This window comes from Melozone crissalis, unplaced genomic scaffold (genome assembly GCF_028551555.1).
Source record: "Melozone crissalis strain CALT ecotype California unplaced genomic scaffold, PUWL_Pcris_2 ptg000061l_1, whole genome shotgun sequence".
Taxonomy (NCBI): domain Eukaryota; kingdom Metazoa; phylum Chordata; class Aves; order Passeriformes; family Passerellidae; genus Melozone; species Melozone crissalis.
In genome coordinates this window covers 6,266,626-6,278,059 of record NW_026535839.1, presented here as the reverse complement: position 1 = coordinate 6,278,059, position 11,434 = coordinate 6,266,626, and the positions used below count along the sequence as shown (strand labels likewise).

At 54.2% G+C, this 11,434-nt stretch overlaps 1 protein-coding gene across 1 annotated transcript; it reads right to left on the bottom strand.

Annotated features, from left to right (window-relative positions):
• Positions 1–491: 491 nt before the first annotated feature.
• SPARC (secreted protein acidic and cysteine rich) lies at positions 492–9,904 on the bottom strand. The gene is made up of 10 exons (XM_054287893.1): positions 9,759–9,904; positions 3,955–4,023; positions 3,750–3,800; positions 3,510–3,594; positions 2,981–3,102; positions 2,676–2,796; positions 2,374–2,507; positions 2,097–2,245; positions 1,409–1,557; positions 492–1,224 (listed from the first exon to the last, which is right to left on the bottom strand). Exons 2-10 carry the CDS (start codon positions 4,009–4,011, stop codon positions 1,196–1,198), a joined length of 897 nt encoding a protein of 298 aa, XP_054143868.1. The 5' UTR covers positions 4,012–4,023; positions 9,759–9,904; the 3' UTR covers positions 492–1,195.
• Between the last annotated feature and the right edge of the window lie 1,530 nt (positions 9,905–11,434).

The following is an 11,434-nucleotide window of genomic DNA, read 5'->3' as shown; positions in this document are numbered from 1 at the left end:
ACTCATCAGGTTGCTCACACTGTGGCAGGAATTTAATAATATAAGGCACAGGGAACATTCAGAGGTAAAAAAAAGAGTTCTCAGCCTGTGAGATTTAACCATCACTTTGCTCCTGTCAGGACCCTCTCTTATAAAGCAAAATCCAAATACCTTCTCCCTTCCATCCTTTGCATCCCTTAAATCCACAACAGGAAAAAAAACATTACAGCATTTCCCTCAAGCACGTGGCACACAGGCCACTTTCTGGGCAGAAATATCCCTTCCAAGTGTGACACAGCTTCCCTGGAAGAGCAGGGCTGGAATTGAGGCACAGCCAGGGCAGAGGGGTGGGAAGTGCTTCAGGGCACTGTGATTTGGGGAGAGCCAAGAGCTTTGTCTCACCTGCAGCTGAACCACAGCACCAAGGTGAGCCACACATACACCCTGGGGAACAAGCAGCCACACAGAAAACACAACAGCAGCGTGGTCATTGAGTGATGGTGAAGCATGGAGCACTTTCAAACCTTTATTACTCAAGAGGATTTTACAGGATGGGAATAATTTCATCTTATTTGTTTTAAATTCTGTGCGCTTCCCTATTTGCTTGTTCAGTTTATATTTTTTTTTCTGTGCCCAATAACTGCTAAACCCTGGGAATGGGAGGGGAAAAAAAAAAGGAAAACAAAATCCTACCACTCTCTGTCTTTCTCACCCCTCTCCATCCTTCCTACCACGAGCTGGGTGGCCACAATGCCACCTGCAGCTGCTCTGCTTGAGAACCCAATCCTCCTACATCCTCTGTCTCTGCCTTCCCTCGCTGGCATCTGCGCCTGGGGTGGTGAATCAGCTGAGAGGGTTTTGTGTCTGAGTGCCCAGGAACGTGCTGCTAGCGAGAAGTTCAGAGAAGTCTGAGAGCGGATGGTGAGGCAGAGCAGATATTTAGCACAGGAACAATCAGCAGTGAAGACGCAGGAGAGAGAAAAGGCTGGTGAGAGCGTGTGGAAACAGCTGGGTGAGTAATCTAGTGGTGATAGATAAGGCTATGAATGAGGACTGTTATTTCTCTTAGCACCGTTACTACATATGTTTAGACCTATATTAGCACCTTGTTCCCAGGGAAAAACAAAACAAAACAAAACAAAAGCAGTTTAAAAACCAAAGGAAGTGGGAAGGTTAAAACATGACAAAGTTGGCAGCAGAGCAGGAAGGTGAGCGTTTAGATCACGAGATCCTTGTCTATGTCCTCTGTGGAAGGAAAAGAGAGACAAAGTTAGGGGGTGGATGCTGCCAGGCTCCCACTGTTCCTGCACCCTCCCCACTCCCCCTGCTTGCCCTCACCCAGGGCTGGCTGTGATGCATTGCTTCATGCACAGTGGGGTTCTGGGGGTGCTCTCCAGCCTCCCCCACCCCATTCCTCCTGGGTACTTACTCTCCTTGATGCCAAAGCAGCTGGCCCACTCCTCCAGGGCGATGTACTTGTCGTTGTCCAGGTCGCAGGCCTCGAAGAAGCGAGTGGTGCAGTGCTCCATGGGGATCAGGGGGGCACGCAGCGGGGCCAGCTCCGTGTGGGACAGGTACCTGCCAGGGCCACCACACCCTCACGGCACGGAAGGTGCTGGCCCCAGCTCTCTGCTCTGGCTGCTGTCCCTGTGCCCTCCCAGGATCAGCCACTGAGTGTCACCAGGGTCAAGGGCTGGGCACAAAATAGCCACCAGCTGGGGGTCCCTGCCAGCTGCCCCCACCCCACAGGCCTGCGTGTGTGATCACTCCCATGCCCCTCTGCAGCCCACAGCTAAGCCAGCAGCTGCTATCTCAGCTGCTGCAGTTATCTCAGGGCCTTTGGACTAAGATATTTTAGGGGACTGTCATAGAACAGTAAATCTGAGAAGAGAGAAACTCCACACGCAAGGGAGGTGGGAGCAGCTGGGGCTGGGGGAGGTCCCTCTTGCAGGAGGCAAAGGTTCTTCTACCCCAGCCTGGTTTGCCACAACCTCTGCCACCAGCCACCCACTTGTGTCACATCTCCAGCCTGCCTTGACACCTTCTGCTGCCAAATCACCCTGCTCCTCAGGCAGGAGATGGTTCTGGGGTCCTCATCCTGCTCTGCTGGCACTCACCCATCAATGGGGTGCTGGTCCAGCTGCCCAAACTGCCAGTGCACAGGGAAGATGTACATGTTGTAGTTCTTCTCAAAGTCCCTGGCCAGGAGCTCCACGGTGTGGTCACCGGCCTCCAGGCGCTTCTCGTTCTCGTGGATCTTCTTCACCTGCCGTGGGAGAGGTGGGGAGGCCTTGTCAGCAGGGAAATGGGGGCCAAGGCTTGATCCCACAGGTCATTTGGATGTGCTGGCCTCCACGGTGGGGGTGAGCCCCCAGACCCTCGCCCTGTGCCCACCTTGAGCTTCTGCTTCTCGGTCAGCAGGTTGTTGTCCTCGTCGCGCTCGTACAGCGTGATCAGCACGTTCTTGAGCCAGTCCCGCATGCGTAGGGGGAACTCGGTCAGCTCCGTGTCCAGGCAGGCAGGGATGACTGCAAGTCACACACGGGGCTCAGTGCAGCATCTGCACATGCAGCTCCACGCCCTGCACACAGCCCCGGTGCCCTCCCACCTCAGCCCTGAGCTTGCCACCACCTTTGCTCCCCGCTGGGCTGTGCCCAGTTAGGGGTGCCTTTGTCTGAGGGAGTGGCTCCACTTACATTTGCAAGGCCCAATGTAGTCCAGGTGCAGCTTGTGTCCCTTCTTGGTTCCCTCCAAGGTGCACTTGGTGGCAAAGAAGTGGCAGGAGGAGTCGTAGGTCTTGTTGTCAGTGCCACAGACCTGCACAGGAAGGGGAGATGCTGCGTGAGAGGCAGGGAGAGCTTCCAGATGAGATGTTTAACTTGTTCCTGGGGACACCAGATGGGGACCAGCCACCCTGACTCTGTCTCCACGTGTCACCATCTCTGGCAGAGCCTGTGTGGGTCCCTCCCTGCCCTGGGCACTGAGCAGACCCTGCCCTCACCTTCTCGAAGACGCCGGCGCTGGCGGGGCAGCTGGAGGGGTCCTGGCACACACACATGGGAGAGTTGTTGTCATCCACCTCACACACCTTGCCGTGCTTGCAGTGGTGGTTCTGGCAGGGGTCTGCAGCAGGAGGGGAGCAAAGTTAGAGGCAGCCACATCCTCACCTCCCACGAGATGCTCAGGGCACCTCAGCGCAGAGGGAAGACTGAGACTTCACCAAGGACACCTCCCACGTGTGTTCTAACACCGGGAAGATGGGAAGGGTTCCAGAAGTCCATGTAAGCCCTGAGGTTAATCCTGGACTCCTTTCTGTAGCCACACTAGTGGCTTTTCTGTTGCAAAGACGGGCTTACAGAGAGCTGGAAAAAGCCACGTGCCTCTTGCTTTGAATGTGCATCCAGACTGGCATTGTCCTTGTGCTACAGCCCTTCCCAAAGGAGCCCCTCACTGTTTGGGGTGGCTAAAGCTGCCTCACACAGGGAGGGAACAGTGTCCCTGCCAGCTGGAGGGCAGGTGAAGTGACTTACTCTCTGCAACAATCTCCTCTACATCCTCGGTGGGTTCCTCGAACTCTCCCACCTCCACCTGGACAGGGTTAGCCCCCACGGGCTCCTGCAAGAGAGATTGGTGTTTCTGCTAGGGGTGCACAGCTCCTGGGGGGCAGAGCAGCCCCCCATGGCTCCCCAGAGCTTTGTTTGGAGATGCTCTTTGCAGAGCAGTGGGTGCTGAGGGGATGGGTGAGGAGGAGGAGGGACAGAACCACCTACCTCTGTGGTGGGATCCTCGATGACCTCTGTCTCATCGGGCAGAGCCTCCTGCTGCAGAGGAAAATGCACATGAGTATGGGTTCAAGGGGGGTGACCCAGCCTCAAATTGTCCCTCATTCCTCAGTACTTTAATTTTTATAAAAGCAAATCCCCTTGGCTGCTCCAGAGGGACAACCCCAACAGCTCTGCTGTCTCCTGCACTTACCGGCGCTGCCAGGGCTTTGCCTGCCAGGCAGAGAAGGAAAAAAATCCAGGCCCTCATCTTTCAGCAGACCTTGAATAAAGCAGAGGAAAAGGAGGGATGAGGAAGGAGGCCCCTGGGTGCTGCTGGGCTCCAGGCTGAGCAGACACTTCGAGGAAGGCGCTCTCGCCATTTCCTGCCTCGTCTGTTCGGTGTTACAGACCCACATGCTGGCTTTTCTAGCCAAAACCTTGGGCCAAATCATGTTTCCAAGATAAATTCGTTTGATTTTGCAAAATGAGACAGTGGGGTTTACATGTCTGTTGCTCTCCTGGATGCCTTTAGGAAAATCACAGTCAAAATGGCTCTTTCCTTCTCTGGAGGGTTTTTTTTTTCACCAATCCCCCCACATTTTTCATGTTAAAAAATCCAGTGATATGAGTGCCAGGTACAAGGAATGAAACTCTATCATCTTAGTTGCCAATCAGAATAAACATAGAAGTGGATGAAGGAAAGAGATAACAGAGACACAATGAGACAGAGCACTTGAGAGTTAAATCCTTTAGAAAACCCCTTCCCCCATGGACACAGACACCCCTAGGGGTATCAGAGACCAGTCCCTCATCCCCAACACCCCAAAATATTGGTGTGTCTATTGTTTATACCTTTTCTGCTCAGACCTAGGGGTATCAGAGACCAGTCCCTCATCCCCAACACCCCAAGATGCTGGTGTGTCTATTGTTTTCCCCTTTCCTGCTCAGACCCGCGGGTCCCCAGACTGGGTTTGAGGGATCCAAGGCACTTTGGGGTTGTCTCCAGAAGGACGAGCCCTTTGCACCCCCCCAGTCTGAGCTGCTGCAGAGCCCCTGCAGGAGAGGTACCAGCTGCTGTGAGAGCCAGCAGAGCGCAGCTGGTGACATCCCCGTGTCCTTGTCCCCCCCGGTTCCTGTTTGGCAGGGCTCAGTGCTCTGTGTGCGGGCAGAGGGAGCTCAGCTGCCCGCTTGGTATGCGGCTGGCATCGCTGCTGGAACATCCTCTGTGCCCTCCATCCTGCCAGCCAGGGGACCTGTGCCCCTGCCAAGCCTCCCCTTCCGCCTGCTCTCCTCCCCTCCACCTGCACACAGCCCGCCCTGGGGCCAGCCGCGGGGCTGATCATGATTATTGCTGGCACAGAAAGCCTCGGGTGAAGTTTCTCCTTCTCCCCCAGGGTATCCAATGTCACTGCAGCCTTTTCCTGCTCCTTCACAGCAGCTCTCTGGGTGTAAAGCCACCCCAAAGCTGTGCTGCCAGGGCACCAACCTGGCTGGGCTCTGATTTAGAGAGGTTTGGACACTCAGAAAATCCTTCTTCCAATCTCAGGAGCTCACCCAGCCTCTAGTGGGGTGTGTGTGCAAAATAGGGGTCAGGGAATGGAGGGAAGCTTTTTTGGGATGTGTCTGTGTAAAATAGGGGTCAGGGAATGGAGGGCAAGTTTTTTGGGATGTCAGAGGACTGGGAGGTGGTGATGGGGATGTCTGCTGTGGTGGCATGAAAGGCAGGGGTGATGAGCTCTTTGGGGCCATGGGCAGCGGTGATGAGCTCTTTGGGGCCATGGGCAGGGGTGATGAGCTCTTTGGCTCTGTTGAGGCTGCAGCTGAGCAGCTCCCTCCTCTCCTGCTTGGTGTGATCTGTCCTTTCCCTTTGTCTTGGTTTGTTCTGGAGGTTTCTGTGAGCTCTGCCAGCATTTGCCAGCAGAGATCACTGGTTCTTTTTTACTGCAAGGGTTCTTTGATGAGAGAGGTGGAAAAGTACAGGTGATTCTGGCCATCTCCTCCTTGCTGGTATCCCCTGGCTAGAAAAGGCTCCTCCTGGGCTTGCTTGCTTTGGAAGGTGCTCTGAGGTTCAGTGGTGCCCAGCCTGGAGGAGAGGGCAGTGCATGCACATGTGGAAGGTGGCACTAAGAAGAACCCAACCCCACGCCAAGGCCATCTTAGATCATTTCCCCAAGCTTTAAAAAAGCCTTGAATTTCAAAGTCTGGGCATGCAGTCAGTGGGGTCATGGAATTAGGTGTTTGCTAGGAGCCAGCAGACAGCTGGAGCTGACAGTGTTGTGTTTGGAGGAAGAAAAAGTCTGAGCAAACAACCTCTGCAGAACTGTCTTGTGCCTTAGATGGTAAAACAGATTTATAATAAAATCACAACTTTTTGGAGGCAAGGCTGTACAGTGAGGACATTACAGAGCCTGTGGGCCCCTGGCTGGGTTGGAAATGGTCATTCCTGAGTGCCTGGTGGCCAAAAGTCCTGAAATAACAGCTCAGGAGCCCTGCACATGGGATTGCTCTAGCAGGATAACATAGTCCGTGGTGCAAGTCTCCCTCCTTGTGGAGCAACCACGATCCTGCTATCCAAGAGGAGGCTCTTCGGAGCTCAGCATCCATCCCCCAGCTGACCTGGGAGGATCCCTGAGGGGCTCTGCACTGGGAATGCCTGGTGCTGTTTTGTGAGCCCCATGGAGGGCACAGGGCAGCAAGGGGGGGGTGCAGCCATGGGGTCATTTTGGACAGAAGAAAAGAGGGAAAAAGAAGATTTCAGCAAGCAGGCACTTAGGCCCTTCTGCATCCTGAAGGAATCAACAGACATCAGCACTTTGCAGGATGCTGGAAACCAGCACAGAAAAGGCTGCTGAATATAGAATAGGAGAAGTTCCATGGTCACCACCCTCTCCTCAGGCTTGCCCTCCTGAATGCTGTGGATTGAGCTGACAGCAGGGCATCATGGGCTGCAGGACCCATGGGCTGTGCAGATTTTTCGATACCTGATCCCACTTACATCCTACATGGGGACTTCAGCTCCCAGTCACTCTTTAAACAGAGTCTGGGGGCTCCCCCAAACTCCTCCCAGTGGCTCACCTCTCCAGCATGGCCCTCAGCACCAGCTGCTCATTGCATTTCACAGCCATACCCCAGAGAAGAAAACCATGGGGTGTAGAGAGGGCAGAGCCTGACCCTCAGCACCTCCATAAGCCCCAAGCCAGCTGTTCAGGGAATCTTTACCACGCTCCCCGCCAAGCTTGTGGCACCACCATCAGCTCCTCCTGACAGGGAACATACCCTGCAGTGATGCACAGAGAGTCTGCACCACTGGGTCTTTCCTGGGGCCTCTGTGGAGGACACTGATGGGGCGGGTGCAGCCTCCAGGAGAGGCTCCATGGATGGTGGAGCTGGTCCATGTGGCGCTGGCCCTGGCCAGGGTTGCGTAAGCCCTTTGGGATGCCACGTTAGCGTGGGGAGGAGTCTCTCCCTGGCCCTTGGGCAGCTCCTCCTCAAGCCCTGCTACCCCGGGCCAGGGCTCTGCTGCCTCCTCCCACTGCAGCCACGGAGGCAGGAATGGGGGCACAGCCCTGCCTGCACCCCAGCCCGCCAGCAGGGTCTCCTGCACCACCCTCCCTCTGCTCACTGCCTCTCCAAGGCTCTGGAGGATCTGATATTCCCCCACCTCACACTGAGTGTGAAGGCAAAGCTGGTCCAGAAAAAGATTCTGCCAAACCCGACTGGGGCCACAGTGCTCAAGGTGCAGGTGGGTGATCAAGTGTGACCCCAGAGACACGGCACCAAGGCTGTGTCCCCAATCCTGCCCTGCCCTTCCTGTGCAGGCAAGACCCTCTGAGCTTTGCTCAGCAGCCACTCCCAGGCTGAAATTCCATTTGAAGCAGGAGATGTTTGTGTGAGTTCCCGTGAAGCTCCCTGCTGAACACGTCCCTGCACGTTCGGTGCTGGCTCACCCAGATGTGCTGCAGCTGCCTGGGGAGCAGGGCAGGGACGGGGCAGAGGCCAGCCTGGCTCCTGCCACCTGCACAGACCCCTCTGACACACTCAGAGAGCCATGCAAGGCTTAGATGGAAGTGAAATTCCCTTTAGCTCACACTTTGAGTAAAACAAAAGGGAAGGGAAAAAAATCCCCCAACCCCATGTGCTCGTGTAGAGTCACTGAAGACACCACAGCACTGTGTGAGCCCATTCCCTGTGCTGGGAGCTCTGTGTGAGCCCAGAAATGCTCAGATCTCACAGGGCTTGTTGATACAACAGCAAGAGCCCAGCCCCATCACAGCTGTGTGCTGGAGCTGCCATAGTATCTCCAGGTTACAGATTGAATCCCTAATGGAAAACAATTAAATTAGTACCAAGCAAAGAGCCTGGATGTGCTGTGGGCTGCAGGCAGCCGCTCATGGATGAGCCCTGTGCAGACAGGCGAGGCAGAATTTTGCTGTCCTGCCTGAGCTGAGCTTTTCCTTTTGTGTGGGCTGGACCTAAGGCTGGACCTAAGGCAGTGTCCAAAGCAGCCTGGATGCTTTGTGCCAGGTGCTGGAGGTCCCTCCGGCCCCGGGGGTGCCACCAGCTGATCCCACAGAGCTCCACAAAGGAGAATTTATTATATTCTCCACAAAGAGAATAAACGGTCCGATAAATATTCTGCAAAAAATGCAAACCATCTCCAAAGCACTCCCTGGACCTGCCCTGCCACAAGCGCTCCAGCGATAACAGCCCCGACATCCCTCGGACCAGAGGACCCAAAGGTTTCCATGGGAGCCGACATTCCTCTGGGGCTGAGTCATGGAAGAACGGGGTGTTGTGGAAGGAAGGGCTTGAAAAAAAGTTCGAAAAGTTTATTTCTGCTCTTCCCCCTCCCAACAGCGCCCGCACCCCTGCTCCTGCCGATGTGGCAGACAATGGCTTGGCTTTAGTTGCTGTGCTGGATGCCACAGCTTTTATTTTCTGATCAAAACTCGCCTGGCCGACCCTAACAAACGGCTGCAATTAATTTCTGTCCTTTTGGAGGGATGCTTTTTGGGCTGTTTCGAGTTGGTCCCCTCTGGGGACTCGGGAGCACAGGTGACATTGCCGGTACCCCCCGTTTCACTCCAACTTTAAACTTCTGCCATTCGGTTTGGGTGGGAATTCAGCCTCCAACCGGTTAAATTTTCCTTTTTTTGGCTGGATGCTTTCTCAGAGAAGGGACACAAAGAGCAGAGACTGTCACGTCAGCGGGCCGGGAAGGACAGAGGCTGCCTTTAAAGGAAACGAGCCCTCTCTCTTCTGTGTGGAACTAAAATTGTGCCCGATGGAACCCAAGTTCTTAAAACTTAAAAAAACTTCCCAAAAGAGTTTTGCTCCTCCTCTCCTGCAATCTCCGTCCCCCTAACAGTCGATCAGCCCGAGTTTGGCAAGCCAGGGCAGCAGACTTGAAAGGCTTTCAGAGTTTGCTGGGAACAAAAAGCCGAGTGTCTTTTTTTTTTTTTTTTTTTTTCCCAACGAAGAAATAAGACCGGCTGCACTGAGAAAAATAAACCCGCTGACATGAAGCCAGCAGCTCTTTTGTTCTTCCTCGGGATACTCTGGTGAGTAAAACATCACCCTCCAACACACCTCAGGCTGGGAGAAGTGGGGACTGTTCGCGACTACATCTGATTTTTCTGCAGGTTGGTTTGATGTGCCCACACCTTGGTGTCATGGATCTCACTAAAGAACTACCCACCAGCTGAAAACACAGAGGGGAAAAGGGAGGAGAGAGAAGAATGAGGGCAAATCAAACCTTTACAGTCAGGTGCCACCAAAGCATTAAAGCTCTGGCAGCGAAATCGAATAAGAGACAGTTTAGAAGGGGAAATGTTGCGAAGAGGAGAAGGGGATGAAGTCAGGAGGGGTCTCTAAATGCACCGCGTCCAGCTCCCCATCCCGAGTGACGCCCTGCCAGCACTGGATGGGGACAGGGCAGGGACAGCGGGACCCCCACGGGACCCCCGTGCCGGGAGGGAAAGCGCAGCAAAGGCAATCGCGGGGCTCGGGCCATACCTCGCAGTCCCGGCAGCACGGCTGAGGGAACTTCAGGCGCTCGGACAGGCTGGAGGAATCTGCAAGTTTTAGAAGGAGGCAGGAGGGAGGCAAAGGGTGGGCTGGGTTTCCCTCTGCCTCTCCCCCTCCTCCTCCTCTCTGGCTTTCCAAATCGGTCTCTTCCTCTCCTCCGCTTCCCAGTGGGCAGTCCCTGAGCCTGGCTCCAAAGGATAGACCAGAGGAATCAAGCTGAAAATCAAAGGGTCCCTGTCGGGGACAGAGCAGTCCCCAGCAGTCACTGTCACAGCACTGCCTGCGCTGAGTTTTCAGTTCTCTGTCTCTCTCGGACTGACAGCACACGGGGATGGGGAGATGCCATCTCTCTGCCTGGTTCCGCACCTCCTAACACCTCGACTGCTGCAATTATAATGCTAAATGCTGTCATTTCTCAGTCCCTGAGCTGGTGTTTCCCATCCTCAGGGGGATGCAGAGAAAAACAGTTTTTGCTTCTTCGTCCTGTCTCCTGACATTGCTGCTATCTGTGACTGCCTTGTAGAGAGGGAGAGGAAAGAATGACCCAGAGAATGTGGAGGGTAGATAATTTCATATCTGAAATGCTATAAGTAGGCAGAGCAATGCTGGGCTGGTAGATGTGACTCTCAGCACAATGATCTCTCTGTTATGGTTATCATCCAGCAGATCTGGACTGACTGAACAAAACCCACAGCCAGAATTGCCACTCATCTGAATTTGGTGGTCTCTTCAGACATCACTCACTATTTACAGATCATAACTCAGCTGGAGCAGCTGCCCAGCCAGAGGCAGCCAAGCAGCAAAGCTGTTTGGGGTTGAGTTTTCCCATCTGTTCCTCTCTTTGCCCAGGGTGAAAACCCAGCTCCTTTCCCCTTGCTTCTCTCCATGGCTGAGAGGATCTGAGGTGCATCTGCTCCCCCAGCACCAGCATGGCCTTGGCACTGCACTGCAAAGGAGAACCAGTAGCCAAAAATTGCTACAGTTTGGGCATCCACAAAGAATATCTCTGTGCCATGTCCTGAGCCCTGTGGATAATCCAGCTCTTTGCATCTTGTGATCTCCCTGTGGCTGCTCTCCAGGGCAATGGAAAGATGATGTCTCGTGTAGCCAGCAGGATTGCGGACATCTGGGCACCAGCAGTGAGATTGTGGATGCTGGGTGAAGGACACTGAGATCACAGCAAAATTCAACATCGTGTTTTGTCTCGGCTGCCTTTGGTATGGGCTCATTCTTGATTATGTGCTATCTTTGAGAGGGCTGAGACATGGACCTGGGTGCTGAGCTCTTCCCACTGATGCTGCTGAGGATTTAGATGTCAGCACAGGGACTGGGCTGTGATGACCTGCCAGGCTGTGCTGGCTCCTTGCTCTGTGGATGCCTTTGTGTCATGGCTCTGTATCAGCTCACTCCTCACCCGGCCTCGCAGCACTTCTGCTGCATGTGGGAGGTCAGATGTAAGACTAAACATCCCATGGCCAACAGGGAAAAAATATAAACAGGACAGAAAGGGAAGGCAGAGGGGAAAGAATGGAGGAGGGGTTAATGAGAACCCATCATCACTTCCCAGTGAACAGGAAATCTCTGTGATCAGGCAGCTCAGGAGGCTGGTGTCAAAGAACAAGAGAAGAAAATCTTCTTCACCCATTTCTTCACTTGGCTGCACA

Bases quoted from the DNA above. Each gene is read 5' to 3' on its own strand.
- SPARC (XM_054287893.1), bottom strand. From the start codon at position 4,011: ATGAGGGCCTGGATTTTTTTCCTTCTCTGCCTGGCAGGCAAAGCCCTG. The intron at 2,797-2,980 runs GTGAGGGCAGGG...CTTCCTGTGCAG, and splicing joins GCGCCGGCGTCTTCGAGAAG to GTCTGTGGCACTGACAACAA. The intron at 1,225-1,408 runs GTAAGTACCCAG...TTCCTTCCACAG, and splicing joins CTGCTTTGGCATCAAGGAGA to AGGACATAGACAAGGATCTC.